Below are 21736 nucleotides of genomic sequence, written 5' to 3'. Positions count from 1 at the left end.
AAGTGAATGAGAGGTCAGCCGTCATAAGTTTGTTGGATTTTGGCATTTGCCCTTAAAGTAAGAGGGAACCTAATGAAAGGATTCACCTGGAGAGGCTGTGGCAGAAGACAGGCTAGGGGAGAGACCTGCTTGGACATACTGCTTGTTTTCACTGGGACTCTTGATGTTTATAACACAGACCTCTTGGAAGGATAATGTAGTTGATTGTTACTTACTGAATCTCCAATTTATTTCAGTTTGACAGTTCTCCAGGCATTAGAGGATGGACTGAAGAGAGCAGATGCAGATCCTTCAGTGAAAGCTGTTATGATTTGTGGCGAAAATGGGAAATTCAGTGCAGGTAAGATATTTTTTCATCAAACACAGACTGAGAAAAAGAGGAAACACTCTCCACACACCATGTCTGAAGATTCTCTGCCTCATAGCACTGCTGACAGAAGTCTGATTTTGCTGGGAATGGCCACAAGACAGTGGGCTTTTTCTATTCTGCTGTGCCACAGTTGACATGGGGCACATGACAATCTGGACTGTCCAGACCAGAAATAAGCTGGTGTGTTCGTGCTGAAATGAGGTACAGCTGCTCATCTCCCTGATGCCTCCATACTCTCTAGAGCTTTTTTTGTGTAAAATCTCTGGCCCATCAACTGGTCCAGTGTATGGAACATACTTGAGGTGGGGCAGTGGTGAATAACAGATATTCTCCAGTTGGAGAAATCTGGGAAGCTAGGGAATTTCTGTGGAGCTCTGCATTGCTTGTTAGTAGTAACTTGCACTTAACTATTCCAACTTTTTTTTTTATTATTACACCAAAGATGTCTGCAAATTTTTGTAGTAACTGCATGATCATTACCATTACTATGTATTTTTGTACTTGGCCTTCCCCTGAGCTCTCTGAACAGGCTCAAGGAGCCAGGGTTTCTTGAAGGTGGTCCCAAAAGTGGTTGATTGCCGTTAACCACTCTCCTGCCAGCAGCATGCTCTGCAAGGACTTGTTCAACTGTGAGCAGCTGTGTTCAATGGCACAGAGGGGAGGATCATTCCAGTCACTGTCTTGCCCACTAATTCCTCTTAATCTCTTTGTGCTAACTCAGGAGCTGACATTAGAGGATTTTCTTCGCCAAAGAAACGTGGTACTGCATTGGGCCCCATCATCTCTCTTATAGAAAGGAGCGAGAAGCCTGTGGTGGCTGCCATTGAAGGTGTTGCCTTGGGAGGAGGCCTGGAGGTGGCACTTGGCTGTCACTATCGGATTGCACATGTGAAGGTAACATGTGCTGCAAACTAGAGGGGCTGGGGAAGGCATTGGGAGCCATGTACATGTGGCCATGGGCAGGGTGGGAGGCTGCTCCTGAAGAGCAGTCGGACAGCATGCCTTTCCTAGGATCACCTACCCAGAAGAGGGGGGCTTTATAGCTACACGATACAAGTCTGTGTGCTCAGACATTCTTCACCTACAACACCACCCTTGACATGCTTTCATAAGTCTTACTAAATAACTAATTTCAAGTCATTTCTAAATAAAAAAATGATTTGTATCTAGTAGAATAAGATGAGCACATAGAAACTTCAGTAACCAAGTGTTAATTTGCCCTAGGTCTCAGTAGTCATTATCTATATTCTGATGTAGATAGCTGTATCTTATTGGCTTATGCAGCATGACTCTCCCAATTTTATTCCGCCCCCCACCCCAGCCCCCCCAGCCCTGTGAATTTTGCATTTCTTTCTGCTAGTGGTCTACTTTCAATAGGTAGTTGAAACTCAGCTAGCATGGAACATATATGGTTTGATTCCCCATGAGCTGTGGGTCCTCAAGGAACACTCTGACCAAAAGACAGCTTTAAGAGTTTTTTAAGGAGCGATCCATCCCCTTTCTTTAATCCCCTCCTTCAAGATTCAGGAATGCTGAACTACCCTTTAGCAGTACCTGGTCTTCTTATAGACACTCTCCACTGATAGGGCCATCCACTCACTTTTGCAGTGTGAATCACGGTTTCTCCATAACAGTGTGGGTTGCTGTAACAGCATAAAGAGGATTTCTATCTACAGCATCCTATATGTTACCTAAGGTTGATGCCGTAAGTAGTGGTCTTAAATTTCTTAAGAGCTCAATGTGAAATGTGCAAACTGTTTTATTTTTTTTAAAAAAAAAAAAACAAGGCAACAAAATCTAGGTAGATTTTTAAGAGAAGACAAGACCCCCCTTCCTGCTGCCCCTGGCTTCTCTGTCATAACCCTACTAAACGTCAAGTGCACCAAGAGCCGTTTGAAGGAAAATTAGGGAAGAGTTCAGTACCAATTTTCCTTTACTAAACTTCCAAGAATTAGAGTAGGGAGGTAAAAGTTAAGTCACAGAGTGCCATCCAGCATTTGGTAACACCTGCTTGAAAGAATTAGTTTACACGTGTGTCAGCCTGGGGGATGCTGGTGGTCCCACCGCTCTCCTCCAGTGCTGTGCTAGCACACTTACATCCACTGAAAGTGACGCTGTTCCTGTGCATTTGTACACAAGTTCTTGAAATGGCTGAGTGGGCTTTTGTCTTAAATGTCTTATGTGGCAAAAAGCAAGGATGAAGTTTCTACGTGGAAGCCTGGAGGCTTCCTAGATGAGCAATGTGTGAATCAGGTCTGCTTGTCTTTCCTCTATTCTGCTCAGTTTGTAGCTATCACTCTTTTTAATCAGATTTGTTGTTGAATTTGACTTCATTTTAGGCACGGATGGGTTTACCAGAGGTCACCATTGGGTTACTTCCAGGTGCTGAAGGCACTCAACGACTGCCCAGACTGATTGGGGTACCAGCTGCTCTTGATATAATCACTACAGGTAAAGTGCCTTGGCCTTCCTCTGTATATAAGAATATGGCATTGAGTCATACCACCAGCTTGGTCTAAGAAACATTAATTTCTTCTACCTATGTAGCTGCTTGGGTTGAAATTCAGCTTGTTTCCACTAATAATGGGCTAAGAAAGGGACGTACGCGCTTCTGAGGCATGTATTTTATATACCTGATAGCGAGCACATCTCATATTTGAAGCCAGCTACACACAAGTCATCAGATAGAGAAGAATGAAATTGCCCATCATGCCCCACTGTAGTCATCTTACTTCTCTTTTTATCACAGGAAGACACATTCCAGCAACTGAAGCACTGAAACTGGGCTTGGTTGATGATGTTGTGGAAGAAAACACAATTGAGGCAGCAATTCGCTTGGCAAACAAAGTGATTGGTGAGGAAAGAATTGTAGCAACGCCAAGAAATAATTGGTGATGTTTCAGGGCTGCAGAGCCAGAACAAAGCCCACCAGTTTATTCCAATTTATATGCTCCATTCGTTGAGTTTTGGCATCCATATAAGATAGAATTAATTACAGAATTTGTTTTGTGTCTGAAACAAAAAATTCAGATGCTGGAGAGCTGCAGAAATTCAAGTGCGGATTTGGTGAACAGATAAGTATCAAGTCCTCCTGCTTCTTACTTATATATCCAAACTCACATGCTCCTCTGGGCTGCTGCACTCCACTGATTTTGGGGAGTATGTGCTCTTTCCGTATATAGTTTTGGATCACAGCTGGTATTGCACGTATTCTGGTTGCACCGTCAATAACGGCTATTCAAAAATAACTTTCTCCCTTGAGTGGAGGGGCTGGCACATCCTCAGCCCAACTTAATGATCCACGAATCTGTAAGCGACTATGTCCCTAATCCTTTAGCTGCTACGTAAGAAAATGGCCTGTGGAGATGGGAGGGATGTGGAAAGAAATAACAGCGCTCTTCACTACAAACAAGGCCCTTTCTTCTCTGTAGGAGCACTTCTGTGCTAGAAGTTGAAGCAGCCTAAGCTTTGTCCTAGATGACAGCACACCATATTTTTAAGATCGTTCAATGAAAGGGCTATTCTTAAAAATCAGTGTCTTGTGTACTTCCCCACAACTTGGGATTTACCAGATAAGTGCAAAAGGGTATACTTTGGCTAGGTTTTCTGTAAGAGATGCCCTTCCTTCTCACTGTATTCATCCTGTAGTATTTTTAGTCTTCATTTTTGGTGCAAAATTGATGACACAAGCAGTCCTCTTTTCTCTTTCCCTATAGGTAAATATAATTCTTTAGAAAGAGATAAGTGAGGTACTTCAGGATTCCTTCTAAGAAAAACGAAGATACTTTGGTTCACTGATTTTTTTTTTCCTGTTTTGAATGAGAACTTTGTTTCTTCATCTGTTGGGAACGCAGTGAAACATTACTACTCTTCTAGGCAAATTAACCCAACAAACAGTATTCCTTTTGATATACCCTCTGGGCTTCTGAATGATGCCCTGCATACGTTCTATACCAGAACTGATGGCAGCAGCAGTGTATCACAAAATAAGTAATAGATATATTGCTGGAACTGGCAAACCATCAAGTATTCTGGATTTCAACAAATACTATGTGAAATTTAGATATTTGTATGCCTGTTTCTTCTGTGACAGACATTGTGCAGTGGTTGACAGTTGTGAAAACCAGCTTAACCTTAGAGGATAGCTTCAGGAATGAATCATTGAGCACACTATTCCTCAGTGTAATTTGCTTTCTGGAACTTGCCCTCTACTGCTGCTGACAAATTCTTCTTCTGTAGCTTCATCTTCATTGGAAATTGTCACTACCAAGAAATTTTTTTTTTTTTTTTTGAGAATTGTATAAGCATACAAGGATCCTAGCTGGACGTCCAGCAGGTAACCTGCCCCAGTCTTACTCATTATTGGTGGTATATTTTCTATCTGTTTGTTGCTGGTTTGAGTTACCCCGGTAAAAGTGAGTAATGTCATTGAAAGTGTTCACATCACACTATATACCAACTCCAACAGGACTTTAAAAATGCTTTCAGACTCTTTCCAACAGCTTTACTGACATTTACAGTATGTGCTTTAACAGTAAAAATACTGGAAAGTCAGCTAATATTTATTTCTTTCCTGCCTGGAAAATTTCTGATTAGACCTTGCAGAAGACCATGAAAAGTTTTGATGCACTATTTAGCCTCAGGTTACCTGATAATTTGAAAGAATGGTGTACCCAGAGTCCATATGTTCCTTTTGAGATATTCCTGGCTTTGGCCTTTGCCTAAAGTTAATATAATTCTTCTGCCATACAAAGGCAAACCAGTGATTTTATTTCTCTACATCAAGCACTAACTCAGAGCTGCAGAAGATGACAGTTGTGCATAGCTGGTCTGGTTTTTGTTCACGTTGAGTTCTGTTTTCAGTGAACATTTTTCAAATAATCCTAATAAAACCAGAAGTAGAGATGCACAAAATAATGCCATCACAGAAGTCAACTGTCTTTGTATGACACGCAGTGTTTTGTTTCTGATAGATATATTTTTTTTATTTTATTTTATTTTTTTAACATGAGCCTAACAACTGCTGACTTCTTACAGAGCAGTTTGGCTAAATAACTAGTTTTGTCACTGGGGGAATTTCTGTTCCTGGGAAGGCTGTACTGCAAGATAAGTCTCAAAGAATCATCCGAAATTATTTTCTTCTAAAGCTTTCTCAGCACTGGAGCTGCACTATCTCATGGCAAAAGATCAGTCTCAAATGACTGGCCTTACTGAAGCAAGGGTCTCTGATTATTTTTTCGATACACAGTTGACAGAGCTACCTTTATGGAAGGTATTTTGGGAAAGCATCTTCATCCATACATTTCTGTGGATTATTCCTAATGAAGAACACCTTCAAAAGGAGTTCTGAAACAGTCCTGAATAAGTGCTTGTAGTAATACACAGGGACAATTATTGGTTCTAAGTTAATTTTTTCATTGAAAACAGTAATTCTATATCGCAGATAGTAAGTGAGCATATGTTCCTGGCCTTCTTCAGGCAAAGGAAAATATCTTCACTTTTGAAGGCATTTTTTAGAAGGAACATACAGGAGTTAAATCCTTGGAGACAATCAGAATGTTCTTTCATTAAATGTGCTTAATAATCACTGCACTGATTCAAAGCTGCATTATATAATTTGTCCACCTGATGGCATCACAAAATTGGAAAATTGCTGTAATTGCTTGTGGTAGGAGGCATTAGCTTGCAGCTTATATTGCCCACCTCTTGCTGGCCTTCTGTAGTCTTCCTCAACTGGAGGAAAAAATGGCTGCTGATAGCAGACTTCTTTGATGAAGCTCTCCCTTCATATATAATCATCCCTTGCTTTCTGTCCACGTCTGCTGATTGACCTTTATCATCTTCTCGGAGCACAAAAGTGTCAATGGCTTGCACCAAAGAGTCAAGGAAAATCTGTTCAATTTAGATTAGCTCAGGGCCCACAGGTATTAAATGCTGCATGGAAAGATGAATATGAGTTTCTGACTCTAAGCCACTAGGAGTAACAGTGGAGGAATCGTGTTTCTTCTGAGTCTCAGAAAACCCAAAGGAGTAACAGATACTGGTGTTAGGCAATTGCATGCTTTAAATGGAGACTGTTGGAGAAAGGCTTTCAGCTACCATTGCAAGGGCCTTGAGCACATCATCTCTGGGAAAATGTGCAATAAAGACATTTTAATCTCTCTCCAGGGCTCGTGATTCTGGCTGCCACCTTCAAGCAGAAGGTCTAGTGAAGTGCCCCTTTGACACAGCCAGAGTTTGTAAAAGGTCTGACATAAACTGGACTTGCCTCTGGCAGGCCTGAGACCACTGCAAGCCTGAGGAGCAGGGGTCCAGTTTCAGCTTCGGTTCTCAGAAATTCACAGGCAGTTCACTGCATGAGGAAGTGCATTAGGCTAGCCCTGCCTCTTGCATGTGAAGTCCTGTAATGTCCTGAGGTTTTACAACTCTAGGATGATTTTTTTTTTCTTTAAATAGCACAATATTTGATATTGCATGCTTACATGTTGCTTTTACTGATAGAAATTTTATAGACTTGATCTGTCCTTTGTGCCACCTGGACTACAAACCCTAGTAAAACAAAGCATGTATCTGTTAGCTCCTGTGCATGGAGGACACTTTTCCCTGTAGCACTGATGTCTGCCCAGAGAGGTGGTGGAGTCTCCAACTCTGGAGACGTTCAAAACCTGCCTTGACGGATTCCTGTGTAACCTGCTCTAGATGACCCTGCTCTGGCAGGGGGGTTGCACTAGATGATCTCCAGAGGTCCCTTCCAACCCTATGATTCTGTGATACTGTTCTTCATGTTCCTGCTGCTTTGATTTCAGAAATCAAGCCGTGGGTGCCCCACAATGGTCTTTTCTTCCCAGGTTTGGATTCAGATCATTTTTTTCCTGTTCATGAATATGCCCTTGGTTCTTATTAGCATTGCATAAGCAAAGACTCTGCATGGAGATGCTGTATACATACTTAATAAAACCTATTTAGCTTACAGCTGAATAAGAGTTTTATTACGGGACCCTGAGGAGAGTTGCTTTTCTTTTTTACTGTGAGGACCTGTCTCATGTCCCCCATCAGTATTTGTGCTTACAAGTACTATTTGCTATCTGAAGACCAAGCTTAAACGCTCCCAGTAATATTCCTTTTTTACCAGTCCTTTCCACATCAGAGATGTCATATGAAGTCCCTTGTTCTGCCCAGTCTTAAGCAGCCTTCCAGCCACCAGATCTGCTTTCTGGGACAAACCTGAGGTGTCCTCTTGGGGCAAAAATGAAACCCACTATTTAAGTCCTAAATAAAGGACTGTGGATAAAGAGCATTTCTGGGTTAAAAACATACGTTCAAGGGGAGAAAGACAGGATTCCAAAAATCAAGGAACATTATCCTGACTAAATCCTGCAAAACTGGCAAATACAAACTATATTCACTGTCAATGTGAAAACATTATTTTTATAAACTCTGATTACAAGGGAAGCTACTTCCACAGTGAGTATTCATCTTTTTGTGTTCTCTAAAAGGCTTAATTCAAAAGCCTGAGCTCTGAAGAGCATTATTTCGGGAAATCAGTTATCTTAACTCATCCTGGAAACTCATATTTCTGTTTCTCTTAAATATTGCTTGGTCTTGGAGGAAGAGCTAGAGTCAGGACATGTTCTTTGGGCAACCATGACTTCAGTGCTGCCATTATTCCTGCTTTTCAGCATCTTGTGTATGATTTCCTGCTCCTGAGTCTTCTGCTGATGCACTGTTATTTTCCTAACGCATGCAACAGAAAGAAAAAGGGGAGATGGATGCAATATGCCACCTTTGAAGGAAGTGTGCTCCTGTGGCAGAGCTTATATAAGGGAAGCTAGGGCAATCAGACTGCATACCAGAGAGCTTCTCAGCATAAGGCTCTCATTAGAGGGGGCCCACCCACCATCCTGCTTTGGTGGCAGTCCTGGGTGCTTTTGGGAGCAGCACTGCAGCAGTCAGTGCAGTGACATCGCTACACAGTTAATTAACAATCTGGTCTTCGTGAAAGTGTTGAAATATTAAGGGCCTACATCCTGAATTTCTGATCTTGTTCCTCCATGGTCTTTACTGAGGCAAGCTGCCATTAAGAGCATAGGAACAGCCTGAGTATGGACATATCAGAGATCTCCTAGCAGGCACCAAGGCTTGTACTTCTGAAAAGGATGGAGAGGATTTTGGCATCTGAAATGTGACTAACTTCTCTCAATTAAAATCCTTTCTAGGTATCACCATAGCAACGTCTGTCTGTAATGGGCCTCGTATTTGTATGGCTGCTTGATTCACCCCTTGCTGACATAGAAGCATGAACCCTCCCTTGTTATTCCTTTGTTCCCCAACTCATGCTGCGTGAGCTGTCCTCTTGGTTCATCCCAAAGTGAACAGGGGGGCTCCTGCTGTCAGGAAAGAATTGCACTCAGTGTATATTTCCCAGTCTCTCTTATAAATGACTGGATCAGGACCCTGGCTGGAATGCATCTGGCTAGCAAAAGCAATTGGGCACCGAGTACTAAACAATACTGGAGGAAAGCTGCAGTACTGAGGCTTATAGAAAGACCTACGTGGATATGACAGCTGGGATTGTGGAGTAAGAGGACTGGAGAAGTCAAGGCACTCTGTGTAGCTGAGAAGAAGAAGAAAGGAATTACTTTGAAATTGAAATCTTGCTTTTTTGAAGTCTGAGAAGGGACTTGAAAAATCGTAATTGTCAGAGCAAACAGAAAGCTAAAGAGAAATGTCAGATGCTTTAGTTCTAGACCCCGATCATTGTGCCATTCCAGCCCTAATGCAGTGGGTATAGGAGGAAAAGAGTCAGGCTGCGTTCTCAGTCTATGTAGAAAGGGGTGAAAATCTGTAGTCTTCCAGATGTGGATGCTTTGTTCTCCAACTCCATTTTTCTACCCTCAGGCCAGCCACTGGGACCCCGCAGGCTCAGCCTGAAGCCAGTTCCAAAATTGCCCAACATGGAAGCATTTCTCAGTGAGGCTCTTATGAAGGTGAAGAAACAGGCCCACGGGTGCCTGGCTCCAGAGCTGTGCTTCCAGGCAGTCAAAGCCGCCACAGAGCAACCCTTTCCAGAAGGAGTCCGGAAGGAACGAGAGCTGTTTAACGTTCTGCTGACTTCAGGCCAGGCCCAAGCACTGCAGTATGCTTTCTTCGCCGAGAGAGCAGTGCAGAAGTGGACAACACCCAGCGGAGCTTCATGGAAAAGTGCTGCCCCTCAGCCCATCCACAACGTGGCTGTGATAGGTAAGGGCATGAAAAAGCTGTTATGGATGCTGACTGCCCAGCTAATAGCAGAGCTGAAGGGGAGTGGGATGAGTATAATCAGGCTTTATCATGGCAGACAGCTGAAGTGGGATTCCCTAGCAGTCACTCGCCAAAGTCACTGGTACCCATCACAGGCAAAGATACTCCACACCCATAGATGACATGCAAAGATGGAAGTTGGCAGTGCATTGATAAGCTCAGAAATTCAGATGGCAAATCACATCTCATTAGATCGTTACCTGCTGCCACCTCTTTCTTTGGAAGAATAACTTCCTCTCACTTGAGACAGATTCATCTGTGGACCATAAACAGTCTATTCCCTTTTAAATACTGCTATGTTGAGTCCTGGCTTTGTTCCATGTTATAAGCAGGTTTGCATGAAATTCTCCTCCTCCTGGTCTAGTTCTGTACTGCAAGTGCATGTGCAGAGTCACTCAGGGATATACTAATATAAAAATGTTTTGACAGCTGTATTTTAAGAAGATTTCATCTCACTGGGATCCACTCCTGCCATTTTGTAGCCCAGCAAGATAATGCCTTCATTAATTTTTTATAAGAGCAATTTAAATAAAACCTTTGATGCACTGCTGAGATATTTTTTTAAAAAAAGGTATCTTTCAGCTCTGCCTGTTGATAGTAGCACTCAAAAAATGGTTAGACAAGTAATGGAGTAATTGGAAAACATCCATTCTGTTTCAGAGAAAGCTCACCAGATCAACACTGCTCCTTCCTGGGTACTTCTCAGGCCTCTGTGCTCTGCAATATGAGCCCTCTGAAAGGTCATTTCAGGCCATAGAAACACTTTTTTTTTTTTCTTTTGTAAGTTCCCTTCGCTTCATTAGCTGCCATGCCATATTTTTAATGAAAATGATTTTTAAACGTTGGTCCACGAACCTTGTGAGGAGGATCCATGGCTGTTGTAACATTCAGGTAAAGAGTCATGAATTATTGCCAAGTTTATCATATGACTTGAAGAGCACAGTACTTCAGACACACACAATCCCAGACAGGTCAGTCCTGCAGCGTTTGCTTTGGCAGGAAGGGCTCGTGTTGAAGTCTCATAGGAATGATCAGGTGCCTAGAATGAGTATTCTTTCCTACATACCGATAAATCATGCCAGAATAATACTTTTGCAGAGTCCCAGTATCAATGACAGTTTAGCCAGAAGATCTGTTTAGATCTGATCTGCTTATTTTGGTGCTGTAACTGAGCTAGAGGGAATTCTAAGGACAAATGCAGTCTCCATTTGCAAGTTTCCAGTAGAAACATAATCTGTACCTTATTTCCAAGCTGAACTGGCTGGGCTACATCTCCCATCCGTTGCATTAAATATTTGCTTCTCATCTCCAGACAGGTTTCTAAATTCTGGTCTGAAATTGCCCCAACCTCTACCCCCGAACTTCAGTGTTTTTGTAGCTGGTTACAGACAATGCTCAAGTTAACCCATGCTTTTTGCAGAATAAATAAACTAAGTGGTTTAATACTTTTGCTGTGGAGCACGTCACATTCTGGTCATTTTCACGACTCTGAACTTACCCTAAGTTTTCAACACTTCATAAAGCACACATAGCCAAAGTGGGAACAATATTCCAGGTGTAATTACACTAAGACCAGATACTGAGATGTTTCTTCCTTGCTACTATTTAGTATGCTCAAGGTAACAGCCAACTTTCAAACTAGCCATGTTCAACATATCCTGTCAATTATCTACTGGCAGGGAGCAGCTGCACCCCAGGGATGGGGAGCCAATGGCAATAACATCTCCTAGGGGGACCACAGAATCTTTGAGGCTGGAAGGAACCTCTGAAGGTCATCTTGTCCAGCCCCTCTGCTCGAACAGGGCCACCTAGAGCTAGTTGCCCAGGACCACATTCAGACAGCTTTTGAATATCTCCAAGGATGAGGACTCTACAACACCTCTGGGCAGTCTGTGACAATGCATAGTCACCCCTGCAGTAAAAAAATATGTTTCCTTATATTCCGATGGAATGTCCCGTGTTTCAGTTTGGGCACATTGCCTCTAGTCCTGTCACTAGGAGCCACTGAAAAAAGTCTGGCTCTGTCTTTTTACACCTTCCCCTCAGGTATTTATATATGTTGAGGAGATCCCCCCAAGCCTTCTCTAGGCTGGAATCACTCCACATCACTCTTGTACTGGGGAGCCCAGAATTGGACACAGTGCTCCAGGTATGGTCTCACTAGTGCTAATTAGAGGGTAAGGATCACCTCCCTCAACCTGCCAGCAAGACTCCTCCTAATGCAGCCCAGTATACCATTAGCTTTCTTTGCCACAAGGTCATATTGCTGCTCATAGCCAATTTGGTACCCACCAGGAGCCCCAGATCCTTTTCTGCAGAGCTGTTTTCCAGCCAGTCAGCCCCCAGCATATACTGGTGCATAGGACTATTCCTCTCCAGGTGCAGGACTTAGCACTTCCCCTTGCTGAAATTCATCAAGTTCCTATCAACCCATTTCTCCCTCTGGATGGCAGCACAACCCACTGCTATATCAATTATTTACAGTACCTGAGCAAGACAAGCAGGGCAGACCCAGAGATCATGGCCAGGATGTACCAGAAGCACAGATGATCCAGCAAAGTTCACATGATGATGCAGGTCCAAGGTAAATTTGGGAAGCCATTCTGTAGGCCAAGGTCTGGATCAACAGTGTCCATAGCCTGGTACAGCCACAATAAGACACCAGAACTCCTCCAACATAGCTTAGGAAGGGAGCGAAGGCTCAGATCTGAGCTTAAATGGGGTTCCAAGGCCCATGGGCAGTGCGTGTGGGTGGAGGATCCAGGTGTAGCTGGTCAGGGTCATTAAAGCTTATCAGTGCACACAGAGCCTTGACACTTCCTAAGATTCCTAATGCCTTCTCTGAATCACTGCTTCTGTCAATACAGCCCCCATAGCCCACAATTATAGCGTGCTTTGTTTATGCTAGTTGTTCACGTTGTACTTCATTTGATAAGCGACATCTCCTATTTTGGAGGTTATTGATCACCTCCTTTTAACTCTGAATCCCACACCATATTAAGGTCACTGCTTTCCATCACTTCTTTCTGCCATGCCACTGTGGTTTTTCTCCTTCCCTGGAAGGTTTTCCTCCTATTTTGTCTTTTGATATCAGCGAAATTGCAAGTCTGTTAGAGACAGGCATAAAACATGCCAGCACAATTGTTTTTTTTCTTTCAGGCTGCTGTAACAAAAAGTCATTCTCCAGCCATGAGATATTCTCCATGCTGTACAGTATCTCATAATTTCACATTCTTGATCTTAAGTACATTCTTGCAACACCAGAAACCAAAATCTTAGGGATGCTTTTTGAGGGACTGACACCTTTTAAAATAGTCCTGCTCATCCATGTAAGTATTGAGTCTACCTAGGTGATCCAGGGTCTCTCTGTTTTCACTGCAGAGAGGAGGGCAGTCAGAGCAAGATGTTGCATCCATTTTGGATGGTCAGAAATCATGCAGACCCCATTTTCCAATAGACAGTGCTGTACTATTTCACCCAGTAAAACCACGTTGCATTACGCTGCTGCGTCCATCTTTTATTGCTGCATGATGGGAAGCAACTGAGAAGATCCTGTTGACTTCCTCGTCCTTCAGTACCTTTTCTGTAGGCGCAGAGGACCTTTAGAGTATGAAAGCAGTGCCATGAATGCTAGGGGAGCCTTGTTTTGTGGCTCCCCTGTCTGTCCCATATTAGCAGGAACTCGGAGGAGGCTGGCACATTGCTTGCTGACCATGTCTTAATGTAGATTGGACATCAAGGATGCTCTATCATTTTTGTGGGCATGCTTGATATATAGCATTGCTGATGAACTGGGAACCATTCCTGTGCAATGCCGGCTTCCCATCAGCTGCCTTAGTCTGCAGTTTGCTCGCTGAAAGATTGATAGGTGGGTAACACCCAGCTATGCGGGATCCCTCCTGCTCTTGGCCTAGCTGTCCTTGGCTGTCTTCAGACACATGCAATGTCACCTATTTCATTTGCTTCTGCTTATTCTGAGCTCTTGGCTCCCACCTCTTTCCACTTTCTCTGGTTCCTCATCACCCAGAAAAAGCATTCTTCTCTGTCCCTTCTGCAGTCATCCCGTAGCTCCTTGCTTGCCTCGAGTATCACATTACTTCTGCTTGAAGTTAATACCCTGAAACAAAGAAGCAAAGAAGCAACTCCAGTCTGCAGCAGTCCACCACCACCAATTGCTCATTGTTGTTTTTAACAGGAAAACTGGAACAGTCTTCGCATATTTTTACTGATCTATAAAGTATTATTTCCATTGCCTGGCATTTTAAAGTTCAAATATTCATTATAGTTCAGAATATTTTCCACTGATCTGTATTTCTCTAGTGTGTGTGACTGTACATGAGTTGCTTTGTACATATTTTGAGTTCATTTGTTTTGAAATTTGTTTTTGAAGTCCTTTAATTAATTTTACATGATTTTTCATATTCTAAGTACCTCATGTGACAGATCCATAATTAACAGTCATTATTCACTCAGCTTGCCCAGCAAATGGATTTGTCATATCCATATTTGGCCTGAAATTACATGGGTTCAGGCGTAGTTTTATTTGTATGTCAAAGCTACATTTTGCCACAAAAGGCCAGAAGCAAGGTGGCTAGACACTGTTCTTTTCCTGAAGCAGATTTCAGTCTTCTTTTGAAAGATGTGCCTAGGGCATGAAAAATGGTAACACAGCTCTGAAAACTGCCCCCTGCATGGTTAATAAAAATATAGGGTTTTTTCATGGTTTGGGGGAAGTGAGGGCACTGTTGAGGAAGAAAACTGAACATACAGTAGCAGTTCTGGAGTAGTCCCTAGCTGTGTGCGATCTAAGCTGAGCATGCGGCATTTCCCTTTCTCTTTCTTCTACAGGCTTCTGCACATGTAAGGCCCAATGATTCCCTACCATTTTTTTCTGCTTTAATATATTCTTCCCCGAGATCACTTGGCTTTGTAAAATTGAAAAGGGGAGTCCTCAGAAATGCTTCTTTCCCATCTAGATAGCCAAATCTCGCTGTAGTTTTAAATTTCCAGGGGAGTCATGCTGTGCAAGCTCTAATGTAACAAAACCCTTGGGGCTTTCATTACTCTCTCTGCCAGCTTCATTAAACATCATTTCATACAGGCCACTGAAGAGTTATGTAGTAAGTTCAGAGACAGCTTTTCTAGGTCAGAAACAAGCTTGGCAAGCTCATATCTTATCTATAAGCCTATTCCCATGGCCTAGAAAGTGAACTACTACAAGCATGTATGCCTTTCTGTCATGGTATGGCTAAAACCTAGATGGGAGTACTCATATTACATGTGGACGAGAGCAAACAGGGGAATCAGATAATACCACTGCAGAACTTCTCTTGAAAAGAAGGCTGGAGAACTTCTGTTCGTGGAAGAGATTTTGCTTTAGGAAGAAGCAGCGTGTTCATATTGCGAGAGAACTGCTAAGATTTCAGTCATGAAACTGAAGCTGAGAGGAACAGGTGTTAATAAGGCCCAGGATGTGTGCGTTATTTCTTTAGTAGAGCTTGGAAATTCTAGGGAGAAATCCTAGAACTCCACCCTGGAAAGGAAGAAGAGACTTCAAGAGGGAGCCATGAAGAACCCAGATGTGGCACTGCAAACCCTTGATGTCCAAAGAGAGCCTTAGAGATGAGGCGGGGCTTGGTGGGTATGCATGAGGTGGTGAATTACCCTCCCACACTGTCCGAGAAGAAAGCAGTCCGTGTCGCTCACCAAAGACAGGGGAAAAAATGTCTCTGACTCTCCCTGCTGCCACATCCAAGCTCTGAGTACTGAGCGCAGTGGGAGGAGCTGTTTGTGTTTGTGGGTTTTTCAGCCAGCAAACCACGGACACTGAAATACTAAGAACTGATTTATGTTCTTCTAGTTTTATTTTCAAATTAGGTTTTAGTAGTACTTGATTATGAAGTAGCAAATCTAATTTCCTAGAAAGGAACTTAAGCAATTGCTTGGGAGCGTAATAGTTTATAAGCAGGCTGCCAGATAGCGATGTCTGTAAAAACTGTCTTCTTGTGGCTAAGCAGGGAATGTTTCAAATGTCTTGTGTATCCACAAGCTGAGGGTGGACAGGACTAAACCAAGGGTGTGTAGCTTGCAGGGAAAACATACTACCTTGTTTGACCTTGGTTGTTGGAACTTGTTTAACTGATGACATCATTTCAGCTCTTCTTTACAAAGCTGCTTTAGACAAAATTTTTAATCCCCTTGTTTCTGTTTGTTTGTTTAGCTGACTTTCATTTGTAAACCTGGGATTAAAAAAAAATCATTTTTACAGAATTATAACAAACCTGTACTTTGTCTGGTTGTTGCTTTATTTAGGATATTAATAATCTTCCCATTCAGATGCTTCACACTTTTAAAGCTGGTAAAATTGTGCTGGCCTTCTCTTACTAGTTTGCATTAACTTAGTCTGAAAAGCTACCCTCATGGGAGAGTGGGATAAATAACGTGGGTTGTGTGTCACAGGAAAGTGTAAGCGTGCAGCTTCATTTAATTTAATAGAGGGCAGAGCTGGTGAAAGGGCTCAGAAGGAGGGATGGGATCAAGCTGGGAATCTCTACAATCTCTACACTGGTGTTCCTTGGGTATGAGCTGGTAGTAGCATATTTGTGGATCTTAGAGAAAAAAAAACACAGCTTGAATGGATGCTCAGTTATAGGAATTCTGGGTGAGCGCTTTAACTGTGTGGCTGGACAAGGAAGACTGTGCCTTCGAGAGTCTTCATAACTTAGGAATGGCCTGTGTTGGAGGACTTGGAGAGTTCCCGGTGGGCAGAGATTGCCTGATAGAAAGTGCAAACAGCAAGCAAAAGGCTACTGATGTTCCAGAGTGATTAAAAAAGAGATAGAAGGTGTTGAAATACGGATTAAGAACAGTGTGTTAGTTCCATCCTGTTTGACCTGGTGACAGGAGACATGCAAGACATTAGAGACAAAGTTTAGAGAAGATTAGTGTCCAAGATCAGCTGAATTTTGTTTGCTTCAAAGATTATGCTGTGAAGTGCAGAGGGAGAAGAGGAAGGCGACAAAGAGGAGGCTTGGAAGGAGGGAGAAACCAGTTGTCTGAGTATTGATGGTGTTAAAATCTCTGGGTGTGCTGTGTGTTTGCTAACACTAATATCCTTCTATGAATGCCCATAAAGGACCTTCTCACAGGAACAGAGAGGCACTGATATGCTCAGGGTGAAACGTGCTTGTGAAACTGCCTGCTACAAGTTATTAGCAGGGTTGAAGCTGAAACTCAGCTCTCCTCTCTTGGATCCCCAGGTTGCAACTCTTAAGTGATGCTGGTTTCCATAGGTATAAAACTTTGCAGGGAGAATCATATGGTCTGCACACACCAGAGTGAATCCCACTGATATTTTGTAAGCTTGAGAGAACATTAACTTGCCTTTATGCTAGTCATTTTCAAACATTTAATCTCACTGAAAGGGGGAATTCACCTTCCTTTTCCCCAGTCTTCCATTCTTTTTTCCCATCTGTGCACCACTCATTTTGCATAGGCTTCCACTTTTTGTCCTGGAGATACACAGGAAGTGCTACTGTCAAGTGATTATTTGTAACATTTTTTATTCATAGTCTCTGATTCTGTCTCACTTTTATCCCTAGGGCTGGGAACAATGGGCCGAGGCATTGTGACTTCTCTGGTTAAAGCCAACATACCTGTGGTAGCCCTTGAGCAGAATCTGGAATATCTGAACACGGGAAGAAAAGCTGTGATGCTCCTTTTGGAACGTGAGGCTATGAAAATGGAGCAGGGTGCCCAAACCCTGGATTTCCATAACCCTGCACATCTCCAGTTCACTGTGGATTTTGATGCATTGCGGGATGTAGATCTAGTTATTGAGGCTGTGTTTGAGAACATGGCACTAAAGAAGGAAATATTCCACAAACTATCAAGAATCTGCAAGCCAGGGACCTTTCTGTGTACAAACACATCAGCCCTGAACATTGATGAAATAGCTTCTGCCACGAGCCGCCCACAGCAGGTCATTGGCACGCACTTCTTCTCCCCTGCTCATGTGATGAGGCTATTAGAAATAATCTATGGCCATCACACATCTGCCACCACCATTGCCACTGCTATGCAGCTAGCCAAAGCACTGAAAAAAGTTGGAGTGGTGGTAGGGAACTGTTTTGGGTTTGTTGGGAACCGAATGATGTTTCCATATGTTCAACAGGCAGTTTTCCTTGTAGAGGAAGGAAGCAGACCAGAAGCTGTAGATCAGGTTCTTGAAGATTTTGGATTTAAGATAGGACCTTTCCGAATGTCTGATCTTGCTGGGCTGGATGTGGGCTGGAGGTCTCGAAAGGGCCAGGGCCTCACTGGGGCTTCACTACCTCCAGGAACACCTGCCCGCCAGCGGCATGGCCATCGCTACAGCCCACTACCAGATCTTCTGTGTGAGAACGGCAGATTTGGCCAGAAAACTGGAAAAGGCTGGTATCAGTACGAGAAGGCTGGGGGTAGGACAGCCAAGCCAGATCCATGGCTTCACAACTTCCTGGCCCAGTACAGAGACACCCATCACATCCAGACCCGCTTTATAGACCAGGAGGAAATCCTGGAGCGGTGTTTGTTTCCCCTCATCAATGAAGGGTTTGACATCCTGGCTGAGGGAATAGCATCGGGCCCAGAACACCTCGATGTAATTTATATCAATGGCTATGGGTGGCCAAAGCACAGGGGTGGCCCCATGTTCTATGCTTCCACCGTCGGGCTCTCGCGTGTTGCAGCTAAACTGCAGAAATACTCTGAGGCCCACCCTGATGTTCCTGGACTACGGCCCAGTGCCTTCCTGGAAAAGCTGGTGGCTATGGGGAACCCTCCCCTCAAAGAGTGGATGTCCTGCCTCAGCAGGCAGAGGAACAAGCTGTGATTTCCTCGATGCCTGCTGTATAAATTCAATGGAGGCTGACCTCATGAAACAGATGCTGTAATTGCACTGTCTTTTCCAATCAAAACCAAAGTGCTACAGGCTCGTAAACAATATCACTGACCTTCCTCGGCCTTTGCAGGGAATAACTTTGGCCGATGATTGATCTCAATCCCCTTTTTGCTGCAGGTAACCACTGCAATCACCCACCCTTTCTTCTCAGCACAAGCCTCACCCATCTTCTTTGCACATTGCTGCCTAAAGGCCTGTCTGATTGTGCTCTGCCTTCAGGGCTTCTCACTCTGTCTTTGTGGAAGGGAGGGAGCAGCATCCACAGCCCACAAAGCAAATCAGGGTAGGAGGCAAGAGAGCGATGGTCGCAATTCACCTGAGACTGACTGGATCTACCAGATCCTGCCCTAAGTCTATTTCCCAGTTTGTTTGGGTCTTTCCTGCGCAGCCCACCTCCACTGGATTCACTGGATTCCCTGCCTCTCCCAAAGACAGCCAGCTGGAGCCTGCTCCCTTCCCACTGCTGGAGGGGAGGTGGCACAAGAGGTGCAGCAGCTTGCAGAGGTAAAGTCAAATGAGTTGGAGAAAGCAGGTTTGGGCAGAGAGCAAGGGGCAGGGCTGGTACCGTCCCTCCTCCCTGCTGCAGAGGAGATTCTAATAAATGACAGAAAAGCCACAAACGCATTGACCTGACTAACCTGCCCTGTGGTGCTGGCTCACGACTGGCCTTCTGCATCCAGACTCCATTATCATTATCCCCACCTGGCTTTGTCCAGGCAGAAACATCTTCTGGCATCTCTTAAGTGTGGATATGTGTTGCCATCACTCCCCCTGCCTTGCCTGCCTACAACTACCAGATCTTGGGGCTCAGCGTGCTCTAATTGACCAGATTGAAGCCTGGCCTGCCACTTACCGGGTTTCCACATGGGCAGAGGACACACTGAGAAGTACACGGCTCAAGAGCTGTGCAGGCAGGAACGTTGCTGCAGGCATGCAGGGAGGCGGCAGATCTCTAGCAGAGGGCAGAGAGGGAGTGAGCCAGACTTGCTCCAGGCTTGATGCTTTGGGTCAAAGTCTACCAATTCTTGTGTCTGGTGAGTGTATCTTCCAGTCCAGTGTGGGAAGTAGGTTGGTCTGGGTTCTTTTCTCAGGAAGATTATCATTGGCTGTCTAACTTTTGCTTTTGATTTTAATAAAAGTGCTTGGATTATCTAAAGACAGATCATATGATATTACATGGAAAAGTAGAAAAAGGAAAATGTGCTTGTTCTTTCTTTATACATACCTCCATCGCTTCTCTACACGGTAGAATTAGATCATTTTCCTGTTTGTGGAGGGGTTTGTGTTTGAAAAGGCTGCGTGTTTCTTTTTTCTAAATATATCTTATTTTGCCTTTTATCTACCCCTGTCCTTCAGTGGGTGAAGGTGAAAAACTGAGGGCAAGAAACTGTTCAGAAGTCAAAAGTCACTCATTCCAGGGAGGATTTTTCCCCAGGACCAGAGAAAGAGCTAACGCGAGGCCCAGCAAACTGCTGGTTTCCCCTGAATCACTTGCGTGCCACAGCTGAGAGCAATCCAGCGTTTGCTCCAAGGTGAAGCTCTTCTTCCACGCGAGCAGACTCCGCGTGACATGTTACACAACAGCACTGGCTGGTGCTGGCGGCTGTCATGTCATCCGCAGGACAGCTCTGGACACAATGCACCACCCGGGCTAACATCCCCTCTCCTGTGCCTCATGCCCTGCTGTTCACCCGTACTGGGAGCTGAGTTGGGAAAGGGCAATTCCCCTTGCAGCAGGAGCAGGCTGCAGAGGAGAGGGCATGCCTGTCCTTTGTAGGAGAGATGCTGGCCTCAGGATATCGAAACCCGCCAGCTTCTACCCCATGGCCAAAATGCCTCTCCTCACCTGCAGCACTCTTGTGCTGGTGCATTTGATGTGCCCATTCCCCTTCTTATCTCCCCTCACAGAAATTACTGAGAATAGAGGTTGTCCACACTAGTAATGTCCCTCCTGACAGAAGTTCATTTGTAAATCCGTATTGACCAAAGCAGCACAGCATTGATCTGCCTGCTTTACATCCCAGCCAGCCAGCGGTGACATTACTGGCGCTGAGAGGTTGCATTTGTAGCTCCGAGAGGGCAGGCATGAGGCTCCCCGCCACTGGCAGGAGCGCATGGGAGTCCCTGCCTCTCGGCTGCCCTGTTCCCCACAGGGCGAGAGCACGTCGAAGGGCAACCACAGCTCCCTGGCCCCCAGCCCCACAGGGCAGCAGCCCGTGCTCCGCAGCCTGATTCAGAGCCCTTGGTGTCTGCTGACATGCAATCTCATCAGAAAGCACCAGCCTGTTCTGTGAGCTTCTTTGGAAAGCTGTTAAAATAACAGCCTTGCAAAGTCCCCCATCAGCTCAAATATGCTGTGATACCAGAAATATGCCCACAACTAAAATGTTTCTTCATTTAATGGGGAAAGAACACAGCCCCACACAGAGGAGAACTTGGTAACCACTTGGTACAGGATTAGTTTTCCCACCTGTCTTTTTAAAGCAGCTATTTCCACTCAGTGAGAAAATATCTGTTAGAAACGTTTTCCAGCTAAAACCATCCCTACTGGCAAGGAATGTCCCCAGCTCTTCTCACTTGTTGCAAGTCTGACCGTTCTAAGCTATGTGCGTGAGCTGAGATTGTATGCTTCTCCAGCACAGCGAGGCCTTGGCGACACACATTGCAAGCTGGCTCCAGTCCATCCTTAATCTTTGGGCCCTGCTTCTACTTTCATGTGAGTGTCTGGCTGCAGATCTACGCTTTCTGCACAGCAGGGACACTTGCTTTCAGCGCTGAGGATATTCGGTTTCAGCCCTGTGAGTACCCGTGGTCTCTCGCATGCAGCTGCATAATTGTTAGATGTCTTTAATTAAGGCAGTGAACTCTGCCAGTGCAGCAGATGCCTCCATTAACTGCTCAGCCACGGGCATTTTGCAAAACAGTAAAGAATGGGAGTGCACCAAAGGAGAGAATTGCTGTAGCTTTGATCAGCATCCCCTGCAGTACTGGGCCTTCAAAGGGAGGCAAAAAGCTCCCTGCCTTATGGCGTGCTAAGAAGTGCAGTCCTGCGTGCATCTCCAAATTGGACGGGGCCCTTGAGTGCTGTCAGAAGCACCTACACCATTTCTGCAACCTATAGTTCA

General features: G+C 44.3%; 1 protein-coding gene across 1 annotated transcript in view; it reads left to right on the top strand.

The window, feature by feature from the left end:
• The window catches only part of EHHADH (enoyl-CoA hydratase and 3-hydroxyacyl CoA dehydrogenase), a 29343-nt gene extending 9417 nt beyond the window's left edge, over positions 1 to 19926 (top strand). Inside the window, exons 2-7 of the mRNA XM_054206963.1 lie at positions 237 to 340; positions 1092 to 1264; positions 2710 to 2821; positions 3120 to 3224; positions 9269 to 9610; positions 17272 to 19926. Of these exons, the coding sequence (XP_054062938.1) occupies positions 237 to 340; positions 1092 to 1264; positions 2710 to 2821; positions 3120 to 3224; positions 9269 to 9610; positions 17272 to 18542 (2107 nt within the window). The 3' untranslated portion in view covers positions 18543 to 19926. The remainder of the gene's footprint in view (positions 1 to 236; positions 341 to 1091; positions 1265 to 2709; positions 2822 to 3119; positions 3225 to 9268; positions 9611 to 17271) is intronic.
• Positions 19927 to 21736: the final 1810 nt, after the last annotated feature.

This window comes from Rissa tridactyla, chromosome 6 (genome assembly GCF_028500815.1).
Source record: "Rissa tridactyla isolate bRisTri1 chromosome 6, bRisTri1.patW.cur.20221130, whole genome shotgun sequence".
NCBI classification, from domain to species: domain Eukaryota; kingdom Metazoa; phylum Chordata; class Aves; order Charadriiformes; family Laridae; genus Rissa; species Rissa tridactyla.
This window is presented reverse-complemented; position numbering and strand designations above follow the sequence as displayed.